The sequence below is a fragment of the Pongo pygmaeus genome, chromosome 18 (genome assembly GCF_028885625.2).
Source record: "Pongo pygmaeus isolate AG05252 chromosome 18, NHGRI_mPonPyg2-v2.0_pri, whole genome shotgun sequence".
NCBI lineage: Eukaryota > Metazoa > Chordata > Mammalia > Primates > Hominidae > Pongo > Pongo pygmaeus.
In genome coordinates, this window is record NC_072391.2 from 81,967,062 (window position 1) to 81,977,445 (window position 10,384).

Consider the following 10,384-nt stretch of genomic DNA (forward strand, 5'->3'; position numbering starts at 1 on the left):
AGAATCGTTTGAACCCTAGAGGCGGAGGTTGCAGCAAGCTGAGATCTCGCCATTGTACTCTAGCCTGGGCGACAGAGTGAAGCTCCATCTCAAAAAAATTAAAAAAAAAAATAAATAAATAAAAGCACCAGGCAGCACACTCCATGTGCTAGCTCCATTACTTCATCTCCTCCTAGCAACAGGCTTATAGAACAGGTGGTGTTGCTTCCCCTGTCATAGTTTCCTATTGTTGCTGGAACAAATCACAAAATTTACCGGCTTAAATCAACACAAGTTTTTTGTTTTAAAGTTCTGTAGCTCAGAAGACTCACGGGGCTAAATCAAGGTGTAAGCAAGGCTATATTCCTTCTGGCAGCACTAGCAGAAAATGTTTGCCCTTTTCCAGCTCCTAGAGGCCACCCACATTCCTTGGCTCGTGGCACCAGCAGTGCAGCATCTTCAAATCTCTCCCTCTCTCTTTCTGCTTCTATTTTCACATCTCCTTGTGACCTGACTCTCTTGTCCCTCCTTCTTTCCCTCATAAGGACCCTTGTGATTACATGGGACCCACTAGTCATGTCATAATTAGGTTATTTCCCAGGATAATCCATCTCAAAGCCCTTAACATTATCACATCTGCAATGTTCCTTTTGCCATGTAAAGTAATATATTCACAGGTTCTGAGGTTGGGGCATGGACATCTTTGAGGGGAGGGGCATTATTCTGCCCATCACACCACCTTCTACAAAAGATTCACAGAAAATGTAGGTAACTTGCCCAGGTTCACACAGCCAGTGAGTGGGGGATTCCAGATTTGAACTTGGGCCTGTCTTGACTCCAGGTCTAGGCCACTGTCCCCAGACTCATGGGAGATACCAGGTGTATTAGTCTGTTGTCACGCTGCTAATAAAGACACACCCAAGCTAGGTAATTTATAAAGCAAAGAGGTTTAACTGACTCACAGTTTCACATGGGAAGGGAGGCCTCACAATCATGGCAGAAGGCAAATGAGGAGCAAAGTCACGTCTAACGTGGCGGCAGGCAAGAGAGCTTGTGCAGGGGAACTCTCATCTGTAAAACCATTAGAGGCTGGGCGCGGTGGCTCACGCCTGTATTCCCAGCACTTTGGGAGGCTGACGTGGGCAGATCACTTGAGGTCAGGAGTTCAAGACCAGCCTGGCCATCATGGTGAAACCCCATCTCTACTAAAAATGCAAAAATTAGCCGGGTGTGGTGTCACATGCCTGTAGTCCCAGCTACTCCAGAGGCTGAGGCAGGAGAATCACTTGAACCCAGGAGGCAGAGGTTACAGTGAGCTGAGATCCCACCACTGCACTCCAGCCTGGGCGACAGAGCAAGACTGTCTCAAAAACAAAAACAAAAACAAAAATAAAAAAACAACCAAACAAACCAAAAAAACCACACACACACACAAGCATTAGATCTTGTGAGACTTATTCACTACCATGAGAACAGTATGGGGAAAACCACGCCAATGATTCAATTATCACCACCTGGCCCCACTCTTGACACGTGGGGATTATTACAATTCAAGATGAGATTTGGGTGGGGACACAGCCAAAGTATATCACCAGGGTCTGCTAAGCACTGCAGGTCATAGTGCTTGTTCATATCTTCCTTTTAACATCTATTTCCTTGTACTGAAGATACGTGTTAATATCTATGTGAATTATTTGAAAATGAAGACTGGGATCTTTTTTATTATTTATTTATTTATTTATTTATTTTTGAGACAAAGTCTCACTTTTGTCCCCCAGGCTGGAGTGAGATGGTGTGATTTCAGCTCACTGCAACCTCCGCCTCCTGGGTTCAAGCAATTCTCCTGCCTGGGCCCCCCGAGTAGCTGGGATTACAGTCGCCTGCCACCATGCCCAGCTAATTTTTGTATTTTTAGTAGAGACAGCATTTCACCATGTTGGCCAGGCTAGTCTTGAACTCTTGACCTCAGGTGATCCACCTGCCTCAGCCTCCCAAAGTGCTGGGATTACAGGCGTGAGCCACCGTGCCTGGCCTGGGATCTTTTGTTTATTATCACTTTTATTTGTTGTTCAAGCAACTGTATGATAAAAATCAGACAAACAACTATATATATATATATATATATTTTTTTTTTTTTTTTTTTTTTTTTTTGAGACAGAGTTTCACTCTTGTTGTCCAGGCTGGAGTGCAATGGTGCCATCTCGGCTCACTGCAACCTCTGCCTCTCGCGTTCAAGCGATTCTTATGCCTCAGCCTCCTGAGTAGCTGGGATTACAGGCGCCCGCCACCACGCCTGACTAATTTTTGTATTTTTAGTAGAGACGGGGTTTCACCATGTTGATCAGGCTGGTCTTGAACTCCTGACCTCAGGCGATCCACCTGCCTCAGCCTCCCAAAGTGCTGAGATGACAGGTGTGAGCCACCATGCCCAGCCAGAGAGACAACCATAAATCACTAGTGAGTTTTCACGTCCCCCAGTTTCTATCCAAGTGCAGATATCGCTTTTCCATGGTTAAAATCATAGCATAGACACTATATTGTATTGTTTTCCCCAATTTTTTTGTTATAAAAATTTTCAAACATAGAGAAAAGCTGAAATATATAGCACTACTTAGAGCCAACAATAGTAAACATTTTGCCATATTTGCTGCCTCTCCCTGAATGTTTATGTGTGTACACGATTTAATCTTTTGTTGAACCATTAAACAATAGTTTACAGGCATTATGGCCTTCACTTCTAAACTCTTCAGAACGCATCTCCTCACAATAAGGACATTCTCTCAATGAGTACAGTATAATTATCACACTATAAAATTACCAATAATTCACGAAGATCACCTATATCCAATCCATATTCAAATGTCTCCAATTGTCAACAAATAAATAGTAAAACCAGCTTAAAAGACATATCAGGATCCAAGCAAGATTGACACATTGTATTTGGTTATGTGTTTCTAGCTCTTCTATTTTGGAACAACCCGTCCCTACCACTTATATTTTTCTTTTCTTTTCTTTTCTTTCTTTCTTTTTTTTTTTTTTTTTTTTTTGAGGCAGACACTCGCTCTGTCGCCCAGGCTGGAGTGCAGTGGCGCGATCTCGGCTCACTGCAGCCTCCGTCTCCGGGGTTCAGGTGATCTTCCCACCTCAGCCTCCTGAGTAGCTGGGACGCCTGGCGTGCCACACTACATCCCACCAATTTTTGTATTTTTAGTAGAGACAGGGTTTCATCATATTGGCCAGGCTGGTCTCCAACTCCTGACTTCAAGTGATCCGCCCGCCTCGGCCTCCCAATGTGTGGGATTCCAGGCGTGAGCCGCCGCGCCTGGCCCACTTATATTTTTCATGGCATCCCATTTATGAAGAGACCAGGCTCCCTATTTTATGTAACGTGGGAATGGATCTTCCTGTTAATCTCCTCTGCTCAGCGTAGGGTCTAGCAAGAGCAGACTCTCTGTAGGTGTTTGTTGAACAAATGAAACCAATCGTAATGGTTATTAATAACAATCCCAGTAGCCGATTTTTATTGACTATTCTCTTGGCCAGGGTGCTCACGTTAATCCAATTTGAACCTCACAGAAATCTTACGCGTTATGACATATTTGTCTTATTCACAGGTGAGGAGACCAAGGCTTAGGGAAGGAAAGTCGCTTGTCTGAAATCACAGCTAGAAAAGGGGCCAGAACCCAAGGGTGGACCCACCGGCTGGAAAACAGTGCAGTCAGGCAGGGGCCTTTGTTCCTTAATAATGAATGAACCAACAACCCCCAAGGCTGGTTTGCCCATGTACACGCACGCACGTGTGCAACACGTAGCACTTGCTGAGTGCTTGCTACTTGCCAGGCCTCATGTCAAGCACTTTACGCGTGCTTTTATGCCCTACATTTTGTTTTTGTCTGTTTTGCTTTTTTCCCCTAATGCCTAGCCAAAGGCGTGGCCCAGGAGCCCAGGCAGGACTTGGGGAGTGAATGAACAGTGAACAAACGAATGAATGGGCGGCAACGGGATCTTCATAAACCAGACCCTCCTCGGGGATCTAATGCGAACACTCCCGAGGCCCGGGCCCAGGGACGCTGAGCACGGCTCGAGGGCCCCAGGCCGACCTCAGCCCGCGGTTCCCGGGCTCCCGGGGCCCAGGTGGCCCCCAGTAGGTGAGGAGCCGGGGCCCGCCGGCGCCTCGGCGTTGCCACCTCCACCTGCCTGCCCTCTCCCCTTCCGGATCCGCAGCCAGGACTCGGCGGGCTCCTAGTGTGCAGCCGCCCGGCCGCTTCCGCCCGAGGGTCGCGGGGCTGAGTCCGGCAGGCTCCAGGCGGGGCAGGGGAGGTCCCCGGCCCGGCAAGCGCACGCCCACCTGTCGGCCGCGCAGGCGCAGCAGCGCGCCGGCCTCCCCGCGCCCCGCGGCGCGCGGCCAGTGCGCAGGCGCGGCGGCCGATGCGAGTGTGTATGTGCGGGCGAGAAGATGGCGGCGGCGGGGGAAGCAGCGTGAGCAGCCGGAGGAGCGCCGAGTCCCATTGAAACGGGCAGCCATGGCCCTCCACAGCCCGCAGGTAGCCGCCGGTCCGCGCCTTCGGCCGGAAGGGGCCCGAGCCCGGGGCGGGCGGACGCGAGTCCCGAGCCCGGAGCGAGCGTGTGGGAGTGGGGGAGGGCGCCGGGACACGCTGCCCGGGCCTAGGCCGGAGCCACCCGCCGCCTCCGCGCCCGCCGCGCCTTCGTCCCCGTGAGCCACCTGGGCCCCCTAGTCCCGGGGTGGTCGAGGGGCGGGGGCTCCGGGCCCCGCTTGCGGAGGGCGTGGGGGGCGCCGAAGGGGTTAATCTCCCCGGGGCTGGACCGCGGGGCGAGCCCGGGATGTGGAGTGGGGCCCTCCCCGCCGCGCCGGCCGGGGGAGGCGGCCCGGGGGCTCCGGGAGTCCCCTGGAGCGGCAGGGGCCTCAGAGCAGCTCAGGTTGTTGTCTCTGCCTGGAGCGAGCCTCAGAGATTTGGGGGTGCCCTGTTGCCCCTTTGCCCCAAAAGCTTCCTTTCCCAGCTTGATTGATGACGCAGGATTGCCGATTTTCTGGTTTTTAGGTAGAAGTCGCTGAGTAGCGGCCTTAGGCTACTGTTGCAAAGAAAACTCGAAATAAGTCGCAAGGACCGTACTTTCACTTGCATTTGAGTGACATCCCTTGCACGAATCCATCCCAGCCAGGCTGACACTAACGCACCCTGCCTGAGCAGTACCTAAAGCTTAGGGGCCCTTTACAATAATCCCGTAGTGGAAAGAGCTCTTTTTGGGAGATGTGCGTGTAGAGTTAAGGTCTTATTTACCTCTCCCACCCCTTCTCTCACACCTTCTCCCCCATGCGCCATTATAATTATTCTGGACAAAAATTGGCATGATGTATTATTTGTCAGCCTTGCTTTAAGACTGCTAATTTGTTGACATCTGGTCCCTATAAATTGTTGCACACTTTTAAACCATCTCATTGTGTATTTGTATTAAATATGGGGAAATGAAACAAAGTAGCCATTCGGGAAACTGGTTGCGAGTAAAATCATAACCCTTCATAGGCAGTTGGGTTTTGTTGCCCTTCTGCAGATGAAGTCAATCTGACTAGACCTCTTTTGAAACATGGTTTTCGTAACTATTGTAATGAATGCGTGTTGTGGAATCTAAAATGCGAAAACTTTTTTAAAAATCAGAACTTACGACAAGCTTCAATTTTGTTAAATTAGCTGTAGTTTAGTTTGCATCAGAATTTCCCCCTTTAACGTTTTGTTCCCTTGTACATTTACTTTTTTAAGTAATGTAGGTCTTTGCGCCAAAAAAGGGATCAGTAGTTGAATAATTTTTACAAATGTGTAACACAAAGATTTTAAGAGATTTGGTGTATTTAGCTTTGTTTAGACCTTTATATTAAAAAAATAAATTTTATATTTGCTTTTTTCTCAACTTAAATACTAATTAGCCTATTGTTAAAATTGGTATGAACAAGTATAAGGCTCATTATGAATTAATGTGTAATATTCCTTGTGATTTTGACATGAAGAAAGCATCTTTAGGCATAGCTCACTTTATTTAATAAGCATCAATCACAATTCAAGGTTGATTGAAATGTTAATTAATGGGGATGGATAATATGTAAACTTAATTGTAATTTCGTTTGCATTCATTGTCCCAGTATTTACGTTTTATACAACAGTCTAAAGCGTTATACACATCTTTAGAAAATTGGAGTAGCAAAAGTTGGCGGAACGTAAATGTTAGCAGCACTTTGGGTTTATTCTTTTAAAGTATGATTTAAATGCTTTTAAGTTTTAGCATGGAGAAAGTAGCAAAGGAAATAGTTTGATTTCTCATAATTTCTTCTTCTTTTTTTTTTTTTTTTTTTTTTTTGAGTTGGAATTTCGCTCTTGTTGCCCAGGCTGGAGTGCGATGACGCCATCTTGGCCCACTGCAACCTCTGCCTCCCAGGTTCAAGCGATTCTCCTGCCTCAGCTCCCAAGTAGCTGGGATTACAGGCGCCCACCACCACGTCTGGCTAATTTTTTGTATTTTTATTAAAGACGGGTTTCACCATGTTGATCAGGGTGGTCTCAAACTCCTGACGTCAGGTGATCCACCCGCCTCGGCCTCTCAAAGTGCTGGGATTATAGGCGTGAGCCACTGAGCCTGGCCGATTTCTCATAATTTTCATTTTAAAAGAATAGTAATGGAAACAAGTAATGGAATCATGTATGATAGGATTTAGTTACTGGTTCCTGCTCGAGTCATTCTGAGCGTTTTAATAAATTTGTTTTATTTGGTTGCCTACTGTCCTAAGAGTCTTGCAGCCTTAATGGCCATTCATTCATTCAGCAAATACTGATTATCAGATGTTAAGCGCCATGATATGCATATTACTTGTTTACGTTGGGAATAACAACTGCAAATTGAAGGTCTTATTTTAAAATTGACTTGTTAAATTTGTCACTGAGAATAATGGGACGTGGAAAAAGTTACAATTTAAAAATTTGTTTACAGGCCAGCGCGGTGGCTCGTGCCTGTAATCCCAGCACTTTGGGAGGCGCAGGTGGGTGGATCACTTGAGGTCAGGAGTTTGAGATTAGCCTGACCAATATGGTGAAACCCCGTCTCTACTAAAAATACAAAAATTAGCCGAGTATGGTGAAGCTCGCCTGTAGTCCCAGCTACTTGGGAGGCTGAGGCAGGAGAATCGCTTGAACCCGGGAGGCGGAGGTTTCAGTGAGCCGAGATCATGCCACTGCACTCCAGCCTGGGCGACAGAGCGAGACTCCCGTCTCAAAAAAAAAAAGCGAAACTCCATCTCAAAATAAATAAAAAAGTTTATAGGTTAATAACCCTATTTCCAAATATTAGAAAGTGTTGGTTGATCCCTGTTACCTGTATTGAAGTGTAACAGTGAAGAATTTGGAAACATTTTGAGACCGGTAACTGTCAACATTTTAGCAAAGACAAATAAATGAACTTTAGCAGTTGAAGTGTAAGTCCAAGTGAATATCGTTGTCACTGAGGGGACCGGTTAAATTGTTTGGGGTAATTAATTTGAAGCTATTAGTTTTGCCTTACAACGAAAAAATATTTGTGATTATTGATGTCATTTATAGTGAAATCTCCACAATAATGCTTCCTACACCCCATTTGAATGTCATGCAGTTGGCTTCTGTCCTTGTCTCTGCATAGACTCACCCCAGTCTCTTTTTTACCTTGTGATAGCAGGACCCCCACATTTTACATGATGCAAAGTCTTGGGTTCCCCCTCTAGCATATGGCTGAATGTTACTGTATTGCTGAATATCTGTTTCTAGCCAACAGCTGGATTAGTGTTAATTCTTGAAAGAGATACATTTTTATTAGAAAATCAAGTAATGAGCAGCTGAAGTAAATACAATTATTGGAAATGTTGACAGGGCATTTGGAGATAACAGTTTTCCTTTGCATAGTGACAGCAGGCTATTTAAACATGTCCTAAGAGTAGATGTTTTAAGTTTGTGAGCCAGTGGTCGCCTTAGTGGTTTGTACAGATGGCCTGAGAAGTTTGTGAGCCAGTGGTCACCTTAGTGGTTTGTACAGATGGCCTGAGCAGCCGCTCCGTACCAGGACCTCACCTTCATGCTCTTGAGCCCATCTCATTGAGAGCGCAGCGCACTGAAATGCCAGTGAATACTAAGCGGGCCTACCACATTCTAAATTCCTCACTAAAGCAAAAGTTAGGACATGTATTCCAGTGTTCTGTTACGTGGAACTGATAGGATTTAAGCAGTGATTCACATAGGAAAACTTAAAGGAGAAAAGGATTACAAAGCTTAATGATTGCTGTTTAATACCAAGCCTAAGCGGCACGTTGCATTGTGCTGTGCTCAGAATATAACATTCAAGTAATTGAGAAAAGTGGTATCATCTCCAGTTGAATTAGTTACATCAGTGTTTTTGTTTCCGTTTTTTGTTTGTTTGTTTTTAAAGATATAATTTCAGACATGTAGGTACTTTCTGTTAATGGTTCCTGGTATTCAAGTGGCACATTAAACGTGGTTGCTGAGGACACTTCTTACTGATACTATACCAAAATATGAAACGTAGTGGGAAGAGGTTGCTTTTGAACTTGTAATTAGGCTGTTACTTTTCTATTTACTGTCACACATGCAAGAATCACCATCGCACAAAACAGATAAATCTGTTTGCAATGGAATTTGCTGGCCTTGGGCCATTGGATTACTGTCGTTTGTCACTTTAGTGCCACTTCAGCAGTGTAGATGTTCATTTCCAAAGACTTATATGTGCTTGGACTGCAGTTTTCCTGTTTATTGAAGTGTTCTCCCAAAAGGTCTTTCTGTGACCATTTCTGTCAATACAGGCCGGATGAAGAATTAGTGTAGGAAAATAAAGGTAGCCCATGGGGTATGTGTATAGTATTTGTTTCAAGGACCAGAAAATGTAGAATTTATCATAAACCTCGATGTAGAATCTTCAGATCCTAGATTTTTTCTGAACTGGCTATTTTCTGGATATTTGAAAGCTCCTGGGCCATGATCCCATTTTCATCAGATGACTTGAGAACCCAGAAGCTCTACCAGCACTGCCATTCTGCCCCGTCTTGAAACATCATGCCCTGGTTGCCCTCTCCTGGAATAGGGCAGGTAAGGTGTTGAGATAGAAATGTGGTTTGGGGCTGTTAAAGCCTGAATTCCTCAACTTTTCCCTTTTGGGCTCACATGAGAGTTGTTAGGAGAGTGTGCATGTGGAGTGCGGGCCCAGCACCTGCCACCATCTGCGCTGTAATGGTGGCTGCTCCTAAGAGTCCTCAGTCTCCTCCCCGTTGGGCTTGTGTCTACAGCCTTATCAGTTGTCATTCTTCAGATCCATTCTCAGTTTATTTTTCTGCTATTAGCTGGAGGGACATCTCCTTAAGCCTGTACTCTATGGCTCAGGAGTCTCAAAACCAGTCCATTTTGAAGTGAGAGTATCCCTAATAAAAAGGTGAGTGTCCCCACTCCTGTGCCTTTTTTTGTTTTTTGTTTTTTTTTGAGACAGAGTCTCGCTCTGTTGCCCAGGCTGGAGTGCGTTGGTGCTATCTTGTCTCACTGCAACTTCTGCCTCCCGGGTTCAAGCGATTCTCCTGCCTCAGCCTCCTGAGTAGCTGGGACTACAGGCGCCTGCCACCATGCCCAGCTAATTGTTTGTATTTTTAGTAGAGACTGGGTTTCACTGTGTTAGCCAGGATGGTCTCGATCTCCTGACCTCATGATCCACCTGCCTCGGCCTCCCAAAGTGCTGGGATTATAGGCGTGAGCCACCACACCCAGCCACTCCTGTGCCTTTTGAACCTGATTTTTACATCTAGCTGAATCCTCCCTCCATCCCTTTCTCTCTCTCTTTCTTCCTGATGTGATGGTGCTAGATTTTTGTTTTCCCGTTTGTCTTTGTTTTATGAAGATGTGCTCCTTTCCATTTGTGTATGTTGAGTACAGACATATGATGCCCTTGCTTGCTTTTTTTTTTTTTTTTTTTTTTTGAGACAGTCTTGCTCTGTTGCCCAGGCTGGAGTGCAGTGGTGCAATCTTGGTTCACTGCAGCCTCTATCTCCCAGATGCAAGCGATTCTCCTGCCTCAGCCTCCCAAGTAGCTGGGATTACAGGTGCCTGCCACCACACCCAGCTAATTTTTTTGTATTTTTAGTAGAAACGGGGTTTCACCATGTTAGTCAGCTGGTCTCGAACTCCTGACCTCAGGTGATCCAGCTGCCTCAGCCTCCTAAAGTGCTGGGATTACAGGCGTGAGCCACCGCAACTGGCCCAATTTTTGTATTTTTAGTAGACACGGGTTTCACCATGTTAGGCTGGTCTTGATCTCCTTACCTCAGGTGATCCGCCCGCCTTGGCCTCTCAAAGTGCTGGGATTACAGGTGTGAGCC

The 10,384-nt window shown here is 46.1% G+C and overlaps 1 protein-coding gene across 3 annotated transcripts in view; it reads left to right on the plus strand.

Annotated features, from left to right (window-relative positions):
* Nucleotides 1–4,331: 4,331 nt before the first annotated feature.
* The window catches only part of USP10 (ubiquitin specific peptidase 10), a 78,523-nt gene continuing 72,470 nt past the window's right edge, over nucleotides 4,332–10,384 (plus strand). The window contains exons 1-2 of one of the 3 annotated variants that reach the window (XM_063654154.1): nucleotides 4,395–4,523; nucleotides 8,990–9,110. In XM_063654154.1, coding sequence (XP_063510224.1) covers nucleotides 9,078–9,110 — 33 coding nt within the window. In that variant the 5' untranslated portion in view covers nucleotides 4,395–4,523; nucleotides 8,990–9,077. Of the gene's footprint in view, nucleotides 4,524–8,989; nucleotides 9,111–10,384 lie in introns of all 3 variants that reach the window. The other 2 variants (XM_054452680.2, XM_063654155.1) reach the window with 2 other exon arrangements.